General features: G+C 42.3%; 1 protein-coding gene across 4 annotated transcripts in view; it reads right to left on the bottom strand.

Annotated features, from left to right (window-relative positions):
* The window catches only part of KITLG (KIT ligand), a 130,774-nt gene that overhangs the window by 54,100 nt on the left and 60,636 nt on the right, over window positions 1–16,038 (bottom strand). For all 4 annotated transcript variants that reach the window (XM_085653906.1, XM_085653905.1, XM_085653908.1 and 1 more), the window contains 2 exons: window positions 9,227–9,289; window positions 5,981–6,148 (listed from right to left, as the gene is read on the bottom strand). In XM_085653906.1, the coding sequence (XP_085510032.1) occupies window positions 5,981–6,148; window positions 9,227–9,289 (231 nt within the window). The remainder of the gene's footprint in view (window positions 1–5,980; window positions 6,149–9,226; window positions 9,290–16,038) is intronic.

The following is a 16,038-nucleotide window of genomic DNA, read 5'->3' as shown; positions in this document are numbered from 1 at the left end:
ATTTTCTAACTAAAAGGCACCAAGTGTTTCATTTCTTGTAAATTTGCACCTTCCTGTTTGCTGGAGAGGAGAATGTGTTCATATTACAAGCCAAGAAGCATTAGAATGGACTTACTCACTACACCCGCCTGTAGGGGATCTCTGACCTCATTTGAAATGGACACTGCGTTGTTGACTGCAAAGGAAAGATCAGTCTGCTTCAAATGTCAGTCCACCTTTCACTGATGCTACCCTCAGGGCAGGTGTGAGTCTGCAGCTGTGCTGGGGGTAGCGCATGGACCGTAATAAGGCGTACTGACCCGGAACACTAAATTTAAGGTGCACCATAGTGTAGACCGGGGCAGTGTGCCTTGGTAACCTAACACTGGTAAAATAGATTTGAAGATTTCAGTCACAAAACGGGAGGAATCCAACGCTAGGTCATGCTAATTTGTACACCTCTTACTTCTATGCAGGGTGCCGTAGTGCTTTTGGAATTTGAGAGCCACTTCTAGTTCTAGGATATGCATTCATAAGACTCAACGTGGTTTGTTGGTATTGTCGCTGGTTGCGTTTCTTAAAGTTGAGGGGCGAGTATGATAGGACATATATACATCGCATAGGGACTCCGGTTTAATCAGTGGATTTGTGCTCAAGCCAGTGGTCACAGCCTGATAGCTGTGCATGAATACATTTAGAAAGCCTTTACATCTGCATTCAAAAGTGAATACAGGTTCAGAAAATGGTTCCTTTCAGAGACCGTTCAGGTCACAATTTTGCCACTTCACTTCACTTCACTCTTTTATGCCCATTTATCGAAACGCTTTCAGGTTAGGATGGAAACATCGCTTTCTTGAATTTGTCCATAACAGGTTGGTCAATCTAGTTGTGAAATACATGGGTGCTGCATGAATTAGCGATTTTAGTGGTGCTGCTAGAGGGGGAATTTCTACTTCATGCAGGGTTAAAAGCGCACAGAATGGTAAACTAAAGCAGACTGCTGCCACCCAGTTACATACCCTACAAACAGTCTTATCTATTTGACGCTGCAAATTTGAACTGAAAGAAAAGAACTGTGCTCTCAATTGCTCTACAGAAAGCAGAATTTCGTGGTGTATAGCCCAGTTTCAATTTGCATCTAGTGCCTCACTGGAGCGCTAGATGAAACCTTTTCCATGCAGCCTAAGTCTTATCCAGCATCCCCATGCCTCCTGGAAGGGACTCTTCCCCACATGGATCTATGCTGCACTCAGGGTTGGATTGGGATATTAAAAAAAAAAAAAATTTAAAAAGAAAAGAAAAATCGGCCCGGCCATGCAAAATAGTGCATTTGCATATTGCCTTTCAAAGCAATGTTCCGGCGAAATTTTATAAAGGGGGGGTGGGTTTAACAAAATGCACGGATTAGTTTACACTGGTGAAACACACTTGAAAACAAGTGAGGCCACTTTTGCTCAGGCCCTTTGTCCCTGCTCAATATGCATACATTAATGGGCCGGCCCAGCGAGAGAAAGGGAGTGACACCTCGGCCAGTTGATAAAAGGGAAGTAATGGGCCCATCTGCCTCCAGAATGGCCACTCAGGAACCCACTGGGCCGCTAATGGCATCGAACAACACAGAAACTACCCAAATCAGCCCCACAGGCTGCTCAAAAAAAGCAACCCACAGCTGGAATTCAGATACCGGCCCCTCGGGCATTGCCAGAGTGCATGCGTTACCAATCCGACGCTGGCTGCACTGCATTCTAACAATTTTTTTTTTTTTAAGACCTGCACATGCCACATTGGAAAAAGCATTCACTTGCTGATCTGAATGGAGGTGCTGTGTGCTTTTCCACCACGGACTCGAATACCAAATTGATTTTCAGCACCCGGGTTGGAAGGTGCTGGATCGGATTTACAAATTTCCGTGCAAATGCAGGGTTGTTTACCCGGCACCGGTGAGGGGTCTCATCTGGTACGGTTTATAACACCCCACAATGGCACTGCTCAGCCACTGCTCATTTGCATGATTGGGTCTAACTTCCATTCTGAATGGTATGCGTCCAATGTTTAGATTAAACAAATGTAGATCTTATGGGATAAAGACAGGGGCTTCAACAGGTCACAAATTCCATGCAATTCGGTTAAAAGTGCGCTATAAGTACTGAGACATCCTTTACTTAGTCACAGCTGCAACTGAAGTTATTCGTAAGCAGTCAATTCAAAGAAAGCGTCTTTAGCCCAAGTGGGGTTATTCATCAGCTACACAGAACAAGCATTTGCAATGCAATAGGTCTCGCATTTGCGAGAGTTTGAGCTATTAGCATTGTAAATGACAGTGCCTTTTATTTATGTTTTTAAAAAACCAAACTTAAATAAAAATCATTGTCATTTACAATGCCAATAGCTCAAACTCGTATAAATGCGAGACCTATTGCATTGCAAATGCTTGTTTATTGTGTGGAGCACCAGAGAGTTTTCCGATTAGCTCCGAGCAGTGCGCATCAGTGCTTTTTAAAAAGCTTTCACAATAATAAAAAAAACACAGAAAAACAAGGGATGAATGATGGGTAGTAAAGCAGGATAGAGGGTAGGGTGGGGTGGCAGGCAGTGGGAAAGCAAGCAGAAACAGCTGGCAGGAGGCACGGGGGCGAAGAGAACCAACACAAGACACGGAGCTTGGTTGCTGATAAAGTAAAACAAAGGGTCTGGAATAGGGTGACCCATTTCAGAAATCCAACTAGGTTAACCAAGGGCGGCAGCGACTAGAAAGGCCATAAATTTCATTAGCAGATAACAACCAAAAGTGAAGCGAAAGCACGTGACCAACGAGAAATGCAGATATTAAGCCCCTGTATGTGGAGAGTGGCACACTGCACAAATGCCCTATAGCATACCATATATATTAGCTGCAGTTTTTTATGTTTTAATATGTTTTGTTCATTAGCGTACTGGGAAACACGGGGTGAAATTCAGCCCCTGTATGGAGTGAGCGGCGCACCGCCCAACTGCTCTATAGCATACCGATATTTTAAATGTACTGTAATGCATCATTTATAGCAAAGATAAGTGGAAAGGAGCAAAATTGTATGCACTGTAACTGTTGTGATATTGTTCCATGTAAAATTACTAATGGGGTAGGATAACTGGCACAATAATTGGTGTGCCATGTTTACAGACATGATAACATATGATGGGGCATTATTTCCTCCACAGACACTTTCTGAAGCAGCTGATGGCATGCACAATAACTGATGGTGCATTATATTAGAATGATAGTTAGATTGCCTCCATACTCTCGCTGTCTTTTTCAGTGCTTTCATTAGGGAGCGAAGTTTATCACTGAACCATGGTGCATATTTACTTACAGAACGCTGTCACGTAGATTATGGAGGAGCTATATTATTAAGAGAATTAGTTATGATAGATCAGTCGAGATTGTATTTTTTAGTTGGGTTTGTCACCTCAACTGTTGTGATGCAAGCCAGGCACAAAAGTGGTAACAAATCTGTTCCCACAACCGTAAAGTTACAAAGACCATATTTAGGAAAGCTTAAAGTGGGAATCAATGATCAATCATTTCTTACTAATGCCCCACAGTTAAATTTTCCCTCTGGTGCCTGCTATCTTGCCATCAACCGCCCATGACTGCCACCCATCAATGGCAATATACATTTCAGCACAGACCAAAGGCCCCCAGTGTCCTCCATCAGTCTCCCAACGCCCTAACAATACCCTCTTGCACACACTCACAAATACATTCCAAAGTATATTCTTAAATGCATCCTTAACTTATTTTTTGACACGGAACAACAATGTTTTCATAACAAAATAAAAACGGATAAAGGAAATGACGCACCCATTGATTGAGTGATTCGTTCAGGGTCACTCACACAACGCGCTCTCGAGGGGAAGCAGGAATTAGAATGTAGTTCTCAGACTGCTCAGCTAATAGGCCACGGTGGCCACCCGTCCCCATGACCCAGAGTGCAGTGTATTTCAGTCCGATGCAAAAGTAAAGCGATGCCCCAATAATGCCAGGATGCACAGTAAGCATCGTGCTTCCTTACTCAGCAGAATTAACCCTCCAGGGAAAGGCTTGAGAAATTAAGACCATCCACAGCCTGGGAAAGCCATGGGTGAGATGCCGCTTTCTGGCAGCACCTCCTTTCCCTCTGCTTGGAGGTCTGACCGCGCCTCGGCTGACTGCAGCTCCTCGATGAAAACTAAAAGCTTACAGATTCACTGCTTACAACGTCGAGCATTTCTAACGTGTTTGATGAAAAGGAACCAGTCGCTCATTATTACTCCAAGACAGGTAGCTATGACGCAGGTGCCCGTGAAACTCTATAAATATTTTATACACCTTTTTTATAGCGCTTGGTGACAGACTGCCTGATTTAGAGTATGGAATTGGCAGACGGGTATATCCTAATGCACGTGCATTCTACTTTACTAATAAGTGACGGATATCCCGTACACGATTTGGACGGAGTATCGTGCACCCCGCTCTAAATCATGCCCAGAGTCTTGCAGCTTCTTGGCGCTCTAAATAACAGGTGTAACTATCATCCACCTCGCTGCTATGCTAGTTTAACCTTTCAGACTCGACCCGGGTGAGGCTGTTTTGCTTTTTATAGCTTTTTGTTCCAGGAGTAGGATGCTACATTTAACAAGCTTTGGCGGCGCGAAAGTGATCGCGATCACGATCGCGTGCTAGGAAAGACACATGGCGCTGCGCGCGTGCACGTTCACGTGCACTGAAGCTTTAGGCCACGGCAGCACTTCGAAAAGCCTGTATACAAAATATCTCGCCAGATCAGCGCAAGCGCTGGATCAGGCGAGACCTAAAAAACAAGATTTTGTAGTACTACCTTACGACCCCGCCCCCTCCTTTTTTATTGCACCGAAGAACGCTTACAGTCTTCTGGAATGGCAGTGGGCGAATGCCTGATTGACACGTGCTTTGTACTTGAATACTGCTAAGGTCAGGAGCGTGTGTGCTGCTGCCACTGGATTAGGTAATTTTTTTATGATGGCCTGAAAATGACAGACAGCATGTTGCTCACAGTAGGCCAGCAATTAACGTTAGGCCTCTAGCCATCTTATTCTCAGTGGGGGACACCAAGTGCATGCCTGCTTGGCGGAGCTTTTGTTTCCCTTCCTTCCAGGTGCTTTACATTTTTGACAGGTATTTGCAAAATGTTGTTCCAGTCCATTGAAAAGCACACTTTGTCTCTTTGTCATGGGTTCTTAGGAATGCAGTACTGAAACCACCCTGCCCTTCACTGGGGGTAAATGCGTTATTCCATGGAATGCTCTTGACTAGTAAAAATGAATAATGTTGCTGCACTGTCCTGTATTTATTTTTCAGTGGTAGAAGTGGAATATACTGAAATAACTGTAGGAACCCCCTTTGGAAATTTGGAGTGATTCACAGGCATATAATCCACCGAATCCCCCAACATGTCCAAGGAGGAATAAAGAGTTCAGAAAATCAGATGTCCAAGAACCATAGTGGGGCAGGGGTAGATGGCTTTGCCTCAGTGACTCTCCTGTGTGGGAAGTTGTGTAAACTACACTTGTAAACCTAAAATGTATCACTTGGAAGATTATTTCTCCCAAACGTATGTCCCAGAGTTTCTCATTTGTTGTAACTTGAAATTATAAATGGAGATATTAGGGGGAAAAGTGTGGAAGGTAGTGCTGGACAAGTCCCCACAGGTAAGAGCTGCATTGTGCTACAAGACAAAAGTCTAAGTTTGAGAGAGATGTACCACAAGTGTGTAAAAGCAGAAAAGTCCAGCTGGCTATTGCACCTACTTTCTTCAATTGGAAGAGTTTTTTTTTTTTTAGGTTATCAAAATGCTACTTTCCCTATGCGGACTTGCACTCCTGTACAGGGTTTTTATGAGCCGGTATATTAGTTAGATATTTACTTAAAGGAAACAACTTAAAATAATTGAGAAGTTGGAATGTAATTATTGAAAACGTCACAATTTGTTGTGCTATACATTACCGCGTTGTCCTCGAGTTGGGGAGCAAGGCAATTCCGGATACCATGGAGAATTGCTGTGAGATTACTCATGATGGAATAGTTTTGTGAAGTATTTGCAAATTTTTGAATTAAACTTGTGAGGCTGTTAGACACTTTGTGAACCATCAAATACACCCAGCACTGCTTTGGCTGCAAGAAAGAAAAATAGAGCATTCCATAAATTTCACACTTTTAATTACCATATTGAAACAAAGTCTTATATTTCATCAACGTGGGTGAGCTCTTTAGTAATCAACCAATGGTTTACAGTCAGAGTAATTGTGTTATGAATTGGAAGCTTAACATTTCACTCCGCATATTTTACATCTTGTATTTCCCATAACTCCAAAGTTGAATTGACCACTTTTGAAAATTACAAACCAACTTTAGGAGGTTATAGAAAACTAATTTTCTGATTACCACCATCTAGCTTTCCATACATTACTGGTGGCCAAACCAGGAAAAAAGAACATTACAGAAAAGAAAAGCTCACAAATGTATACAAATTAGATATACAAGCACGCTGGTTAATTAACTCAAAAACAAGTCAAAGTAGGATGCAAGTGTACACAAATTTGCTTCTGAAATAGATTTTAAAACAGGTTTCCTTGTAAAGTTGTCAACACAATTCACCAAATACTTTATGAAGTTTTTTAGCCGGCCATTAAAGTCAGTAGAGCAATTTTGGTAAAGATTTACAGGTGCAAAAGTCTGTCATTTGTCACACATAAAAAGAGAGACAGGCTGGGGGGGGGGGGGGGGGGGGAGGGAGGAAGAACACCCACACACAATCTAACTTTACCTCTCAAACGTTGATGCAGGCACGGGTTAAATTAGATTTCTTTAAATGTTGGAAAAAGTGTTGTCCTTTCGAAAAATCAAAAGTATAGCTATGGAGGAGCTGTATCCCATAACGGAAAGTGGAATGGTGAATGCAAGCACTCATATGGTTGGCAATTTCCCACAAGTAGAATTGCCACATTCAAATTCACAGAGATACCAGGCAAATGTGGCCCATGCGGGCTTCGTAAGTGTGGCTGTCACCAATAAATCAACCAGGATTTCTCTTGTCTAAATCTGTGTCGTGGACAGTGCACTTTTGGCATTGGTGAGTTTCAACAAGATCCACTTCTGTGTTAGGGAGAGAATGGGGTGTCAGAGCACTAATCCATCTTTGGGAATTGACCAATAAATCACTCACTCCATATGGACAAAATGCACACTATGCAATCACAATCCACATGCCCCTTTTCCTGTGCCTGGCATAAAGAGATTACTTTATGTGAAACTCCCCCCTTCCCATTTGTCATGGGAGACCACAAGTGGGGGAATTCACATTCCAAAAAGAGTGGCAGTGAGTTTTACTGAGAGTCTAGATTATAAGAACATGAATAGATATTACTAATCTTGAAACTGGAATGTTTCATTGAATGCAATAAGATTCATGAATGCAGTTTATTGGTAACAATTGATATTTGCCATATTGGCCAGATCATCTTAGCAGTAGATGGATTTAAATGATCTAAACATTACTCGGACCAGTCATGGTCTTGAGGGATCAGAAACAATGCTGGGGTCAGGAACAGAAAACCATATCAGTTTTCAAAATTCAGTATTGGTTTGCACAGTGATAAACATACGTGTTTGGCTAGGAATGTTGGTTATTTTGTTTAAAATACATACATTGGATTCTTGAATATTACAGGCTATATTTGTACACTTTGGCCAGCCTTCTGTTTTTTACAAGGATTAAGAGGGTTAGAGTTGCAGAGTCAGACGTGATTCATTCGATTTAATTACCATTCTGAAAAAGTAACTTCCTAAAGGGCATGCATATTATATGGGTAACAGTGGGCTCGTCCTTCCATATGACATCATAACAGGATTAGTGCATCTGCTCCAAAGTTACAGCTAAATCTTAGTTTTAAAGTATTTTACAGGTAAATATTAGATTAAAAGCAGCATAAATATTGGAAACAATACATGGTACACAATTCTATTTACCAAAGTCCTAGGGAAATCGTGTAGCCGTTGAAATTTAAAGCAATGCAGATATTGTTCAATACAAAAGCAACATTAATGGACTATTCTTTGATGCACTTTGGGAAAAAGAAACCCATCTTATTTAATTGCAGGACAGACATCCATGGAGACAGAACATTCCCTCGATTAACAGACCAGACAAACACAATTAGGGCCTTAATACAACGTCGGTGGGCCTCCTGCGGCACCCACGCCCCTCCATCCACAGGCCACCAGCATATGACGGCTCCTGACTTCTGCGTCATCGCAACGGGATCCTGGATCCCGGTAGATGCAGCAGTCCTGTGACGGCTGACCGCCACACTCCCAATACTATGGTGGGACTGCCACCTTGAGTGCGTACTCTTAATAAGGCCCTTAGGCTTGCGTCATGTTCATCAATTTAGTGGTAGATCCAAAAATATAAAATAAAAATGGCCTCTTTGTAACGTCTTTGCAGCAATGAAAAAGTGAGGAATCTAGGCCATTTCGCTTCAGTATATTAAAAATCACTTTTCTAATAAAATCTTCCATCGAAATAAATTTCAGTGAAAAGGACACTTTGCTTTACTTCGCATTTATGCCTTTACTGCCCTATTGATAAACAGGCCTAACTCATACAAAGGTGTACCTGACAAGACTTCTTTTGTCTGAACAGCAAGAAAGGGTTGCTTTTCCACAAAGCCAAGAAACCCCCAAGTAGCCAATCTTTAAAACAAACCACGTTTCTATGTAATGACAACACAACAACGAGACATGAATAATTTGTGCGTAACGATTGTACTGCAAAGTGCTACAGCCTTTTGCTTTCTTCGGGTCTGTCAATTCCATTTAAAATTTACAAAAATATACAGGTAAGATAAAGGGCATATCCTTTACAGTGCTTTCATAAGACTATTCAAATACAAAAAAATAAAAACTCGATTTTCAACACACAAACTATTTAACAGCTGCAAAGTACATTTTTATTTGCCCAGCATCACAATTCTTCGTTTGTACTGAAGGCTCATGTGCAATCCACCCAACTCAAACAGTCACTTTACAGCTTTGTGTGTGTAACGTGAACACCTTGAAGAATTGAAGTACGTGGAGTCAAACCAGCAGCATAGCCGGTGACTAGACTTTTACTTTGATGAATTACACACAATATATGACTTTAATAACAATCACCATTTTAATCGCAGAAGTTAGAGAAGCTGTACATACCAAAGATGGGATATGTGGGACATATTCCAGGGATATATTGTAGTCGTTTGGGAGATTTCCGACCTGGAAGAAATAGAACCTTATTAAAAATGTCCTGTAGATTGATAATGACATCTCAGTCTGAGCCAACACACATTTTAAATGCCGTTTGTAAAGTCATGCACTGCCAACTATAGATCGGAAGCCATCATTCCAGCAAGTTGTTCCATTGCAATTCTAAATAGGCGACTCGCGTCAGGTCTGTGGTGGTTCTTTTCGCTTAAAACAAATTAACAATCACTGCATACAGAAGGTTCTATTGTAGTTAAATGCCTTATTACGAGGTCTCATGCTTATTCCATAAGTCAGGGAGTTAAGTACATTTAACTCAGTAGAAGCACTAATGTAAAATCGAAAGAGGCCGGAATACATCTGCAACAAGTTATGCAGGCTAAAACGGTGATGAAATGCACCCACTTTCTTTTACCCCAACATCACTTAGAAATGTTGACAATCAATGGCAAAAAGCCAGGATCAATCAATTTCACAATAGAATAGGAAAAACTGACAGGATACCTAGACTAGATGAACATTTTTAATCAGCAGCAATTTAGGCATTTTTACCTCTGGTCTCAGTGTTTATAAAGCACTTGCTACGAAAAATTGGAAAAGCTGCAAATTTCAAAACACTTTTGCATAGGCAAATCTGGAACAATAATTGGCTGGTTCGTGTAGCACATCTGAATTTTCAGTGGCTTCATCAATCAATATTTGTAGAGTGCAGTACTGTCACCTCTAAGGGGAGCTGGGTGCTGTCTCTCCACAAAAAGGGCCAGGTCTTTCGGAGGTCTGCCCGTGAGGGAGCTGTACGGAGCTGAACAGGAAAGTTGTTCCAGGTCTTGGCAGCAACGTAGAAGGAGGATTGGCCACTGCTGCAGCTGCAAAGGATGGAGGGGTATGTGCGAGGGTCAGTGAAAAGGAGAGCAGATGCCTAGCGGGTTGGTGGAAGTTCAGTCAATGGTTGAGGTAGTCAGGTCATGGAGGGTTTTGTAGGCATGAGTGAGGAACTTTAACTGGCATCTTTTCAAGATGGGGAGCCAGTGGCGGTCTCTCAGGTGGGAGGGGGGTGATGTGGGTTCATTTGGGGAGGTCCAGGATGAGTCTGGCTGCAGCATTCTGTATGGCCTAGAGTCTTCTGAAGAGCTGGGTGGAGATGGTGGCGTGGAGGGCATTGCCATAGTTGAGGCGGCTAGTGACAAGGGCCTGAGTGACTGTCCTTCTGGTGTTGGTTGGGATCCATCTCTCAGCTTAACACAGCTTTCGCTTGGAGAGCATTAGACCATATACAGTAAGATAAAATCATGGCAACCATCTGTATCACAAAAAGTTGAATAGTCAAACAGGTTGTAAAACATTGCTGCATGTTCTAGAATTGCAGTACCGACTTTTGAACGGCACACCAGAGAAGTGTTGAAGATTCACTGCTCACAGCACAAGAACACACTAATGGGTACAAAGATTTACTAATCACAAAGAATGTTGCCCTAAACACACACAAAACCAACTGGATTCATTCTTAGAATAAGTGCCGCTTTAGAAAACCTCAAAGGATTAGCTGAGAGACGCACAAAATGGGCAAACTGAGCAACGATTCTGAAATGGCTCACAGCTGGGGTGCTTGATGATAGAGGTCTGTGGTGGCCCCAATTACCATTTTTGTAGAGGAGTTCACAATGAACTCCAATTTCTCCTTAGGAGCTGAAAAGTTTACACCAGACTAGCCATTTGCAGAGTAGGCATGGAAACATATCTACCCTGTGACGGACCAACTGCATTGCAAAAGGATTTGCAATATAAATCCGCTGTTAAAACAGACAACACACCTTAATTGTTACGTCAATGCTGAATCGTGCCTCCTTCTAAAAGGTGGATTCGAGTTGATCTGAAGTAGTCATGTTGAGTGTTTCATTTACAACATGCATTTGCCATTAGTGCAGCCTTAAACCAGATTTGGTTTAGCACTGTATTCTCATGTGTGATTGGCTGCAGCATTGTTAACATTTAGTTTGGGCGTTGTGTTGTGTCAGGGTATGTCAGTGTTTCAGAGTACCACGGATTGTAATCCATTGCCCAAACTCTAATGTGTAGCCTGGCCCTTACTTTTTAATAAAGAAGTTGTATGTTGACGAATATTATATTGCTATTTCTACTGCCTTTGGCTGGTTGTGGGTGTGTGGTATAGGTGTACGTTTGAGCTAATGTCATTTATACTAGTTATTATATTGCAGAGGGACTCCCACCCTTCAATGTTATAACATTCATTTTGTTTCCTGGCAAATGTTGGAATGCTCATTTGATTATAGCTTTATATGTAGCAAGCACCAAGCCACCGGGCATTAGACTACTGAACATCAGAGCTAAATAACAAGAGGGGTAGTAATTTAGAAGAGGCTGTGCTCTAAACTCGCTCTTCGGTTTCCAAATGCTTGCACGAATTGCTGATTTTCATCAAAGAAATCCCTAACTATAACATACAATAAAGAACTACTTGGACAAGCCCCATCTCAACCCCCCACCCCCACACACACACGCTAGGATTTAAAGTGTGGTGTGGCTACTGCTCTTGCAAACCAAGTTGGCTAGGCCGGACTCTTAACCGCACATTGGCTTCTCTCCTCCCTTTAACCCTCCCCTACATGTCCAAAATTTGATTTTAGATGCCAAAGATCTCCTATGCCACGAAAATGTCCTTTTTCCACTTGCTCCCAGACATGGAAGGCCTTCGATACAACCTTTGGTTGACTGCTTTATGCTGCTATGTGACAAGAGTTGCATTTTCTAACATAACCGGTACATAATAAAAATCTACAAATTACCATGTAGTCAAAAATGGGTATGGACAACTTAGAACGTAGGTGTCCCGACAGTAAAACTGGTATACATGCACAGTGTTTTTAAACCCACACATTTCATGAGAAAGATGTTTAAAAGTCAATGGAAACCCCCACAGCAGCAAATGCTAAGGGAGCAATGAAAAAGTACCTACAATGATGGATTAAGGTTGCACGGTTAACAAAGGACACACATGCTGCCATGGACTGTGGCCTTGTACAGGCAAGCCTGCAATGTTTGAGAAAGACGTACGGACAGCACACACAACGTCAATAGAGTAGCTGTTGCCAACATCTCTGCTGCTTATCCATTCACTTCAGCAGTCGTTAGGCTGCATCCTGCTAAGTGATATTGCCCACTGGCATTGGCAGACATTGCGTCTGTGACTGCCAGTACCCCTGTGGGAAATCCTCTCTCCTGGCACTAACGCACCTACATGTTCCACTGACAGGAAATTCAGTCTTGTGTGTCCCACTGTTACTACAAACAAGATGTTGGCAGTTTCCAACTATTGTAGGAGTTGAGCAAGTAAGCTCCCCATGTGGCTCACTTTAAACCCTAATTTGGCAATGATTCTCAAACTCTTCTGGAGAAACACACAATCGAAGGAAATACAGTTGATGGCACGATATTGTACAAAAGGTAATACATTTTAATTTGGCTGTGGCACAACGACAGGTGAGCAGAGGGATTACTGCTCATAGGCTCCGTTAAACCAGTCTAGCTTGTATAATTACTGTCACAAAGAGGTCAGTTAGAGTGCCTTTAAGAAAGGGTGTATTCGGTGGAGAAGCGACACTAGGGACACAGCTGCCCACAACACCCCATGGATAACTAGCTGATTGATTAACATCCCCCTGCATAAAATAATCCTTTCAGACAGTGCCAATCAAGATTAACCGGTGGATCAAAACAAGAAAGATTAGTCTAGTTCATAGAATTGTTCTTGAAGCATCTGCTTCTTTTTACCAGTCTGCATACAGGGGAGGATATAGGCTACATGCAAACAAATTGAAATCAAAGTCAACCAAGTCGGATTATCTATAGATATTATTTCATCAGATAAATAGAATATGTAATATTTCGTTTTGTGTAACAAACACTTTGGAAGTTGCAGATTTATCAAGCTAGAAAATTTAATTTAGGACATCTTTGTGACATAGCACGATTTTGCCGCTGGAGCTCGTTAGTCTGTGGCCACTTGGAAATTGCCACTGAGATTGTACGTAATGAGAAAAAACTATTTAACACAGAGACCAGGGGACATTGATTCTTTAACTGAAAGATGGAAATTGGCCATTGACTGGGCTTTAGTAAAATATATACACACACACACACACAATGTCAACCTCTGTGGCCAAGCTGTGGATCTCTTTGGCCTTTGGTTGTGGGTTAAAACCTATAATGCTGTATATGCAGGATTTTAGGTTTGATGAGGAGATCGATTAAATAATCATCAATCTATAGCAGAAGTTGAAGTTTACAAGGATGAGCTCCAGTATGCATGGATGGTCATGTGGTGTAAAAGAAGAGTTGGACTCATGGGGTCATGCTAAAATCCCCACTTGCTACGCTCCACAAGCAGGAAGAACTAGAAGATTCCCAAACTGTGGTGTATTCCCCCACACACAAGACTGTTGTGCAGGTCCTCCTTCAAACAATGGAAAAGTCTCAAGTCCCAGGACCATCTTTCTCTCACTCGCACACACATAGTAATAAATCAATGATACTCATTGCTCCCTTTTTTCGTTTCAGAAACAAACTAGAAATATTACGGACACTAGTAACCCTGCATCACCTCAACCTGTATCCCAACAACAAGTGCAAAAAACACAGATTTGAACAACATGCTGCGTTACGGCTGACCAGAGAAAGGCAGGTTAGCAAATTTAAAATCTTAAAGCCTCAGATTGGACAAGGGTACTTTCAATAAGAAATAACACAGATAGAAACGTCCTATTTAACAGTTTGTGAAATAAACAGCTGCCAGAGGGCCATACCATTACCACTACCCATTAAGTTATCTGGTAACAAAAGCATTCCTGACACATTAGGGGCTCTGAGCAAGGTGTGAAATGTAACAGGAAAGTTAGCTGGCACAAATGTTGCTGTTGCAATGGAAGTATTCCTCAAAATCTCCTTTTTCCAGAAAACATTGTTAACAAGATCGCACTTTGTCTCGCATAATAATAAAATGCAGGCACATCGGCTCATCCGGGTCCAAAACCGCTGTCTAGCTTGTGGAGTCCCACATGAACTCATCTTTACCCATGTGATGTTCTACCATTATGTGGCACCATCAGAGGTCTTCCTGGATGAGCATGGAACCAACAACCATCAATAAGTAGAGCTGGTCGAGCCATTGAAAATTTGAGCTACATGCCTGGCTTGGTTTCCGCTAGAGGGCCTCTTGGACCCTTCGCCCAATACAAGCAGAGCATTCATGTGATTTCTACCTGCCAACAACACCCTAGCCCATGGGTACTCACAATCATTTGCCCAGGGGCCACAAAGTACGGTCTGTGGTGTGACTGAGGGCCGCACGGATACCAGCAGGGTGGCAAGAAGGGGTCTGGGTGGGTCAGGGATTGTGTAAGGAGGTATAAAATATGTTAATTAACATGGGTGAGCATTTTTTTTGCAGGTTAGTAAATGATTGGCCCCTCAGTTAAAAAAAAACTTTTGAATATTAGTGTTCAGCAACTAAACAGCAGCTTGTGCTGCTGTTCACCAGGTTCACCATGGTGGCTGCATGTAAAGGTCAAGAGGGCTGTAAGTGGGCTCCGGGTCGTACTTGGAGTATCACTGCCCTAACCTAATGCAGCAAGAATTAGAGATAAAATAATAACCTTTGATGTAAAACAGATGAGGAAAAGATATACTGAACAGCACAATGCAAAACCAGGAAACCTAGTATTTTCCCACTCTTCTTCAGTGACCAGATTGTGTGATACTAGGAAAAGATTGGATTCCACCATGCCTCCTTTTTAGGTCTCGCCTGACCCAGCGCATGCGCTGGTCTGGCGAGACTTATTGAGAGGGCTCCAAAAAGTGCTACCAGGCCAGCCTAGAGCTACAGTGCATGTGCGCGGGCGCGCGCTGCTTTTACCGCGATTACTTTCACTTTCGCGGCCGCGCGGCCGCACGGCCGCTTGGCATAGCCAATAGGTCTCGCTTTTGGGACCTTATAAGTGTTTAGTTATGCAACTGTTGCATGGCTAAACACTTATAAGGTCCCAAAGGCGAGACCTATTGGCTATGCCAATGCTTGTTCCTTAATGCATTTGAGTGTAAGTTCAGAGTGTGTACTATACAAGCACCTCGTGTCCGATTTGAACAGACTAGAATGTTGTTCTATGTAAGAATCTAGGCCACATATGGGATGATTACAAGTGACCTGCCTCTTAATTCACTAACGGCGTTATGGCGGGGGATTAATATTTTGTGGTTCATGTCTAAAAACTGTTGCATTTAATAGACATCTCAATGCAGTGATATAATCTGATGTACTAAGATGAAATGCTTTTGCATGGTATCATATTTTTATTTGGAATTCTTTGCATGGTTTACGTGCCAAACATTTACAGGGCTCGGCTCCTGCATGGGCTCTTAGCATCCAGTCAGACACTCTGATCAGCTCTTACTGTTGTATGTGTTTTTTTGTGGCAGTTTTGTATAGTGTGAGTTGGACTCCAAGGTATAGAAGTGCTTTACATAAGCTAAGGTTGTATTACACATAGACACTCATTTTTGGTTTAAGGCACGGGGAGATGAAGTGATTTGCCTAGAATCACAGGATGTTGAGCCAGCGCCATGATTTAAACCTGGTTCCACAGTCCCAAAGTGAGCAGCTCTGGCTATTACACCACATCCGCTCTGCAATCTCAATTTATTGTCTCACCCACCTCAATCTACAAGACTAAAAACAAATACATCCAGCA

This window comes from Triturus cristatus, chromosome 4_1 (genome assembly GCF_964204655.1).
Source record: "Triturus cristatus chromosome 4_1, aTriCri1.1, whole genome shotgun sequence".
Taxonomy (NCBI): domain Eukaryota; kingdom Metazoa; phylum Chordata; class Amphibia; order Caudata; family Salamandridae; genus Triturus; species Triturus cristatus.
This window is presented reverse-complemented; position numbering and strand designations above follow the sequence as displayed.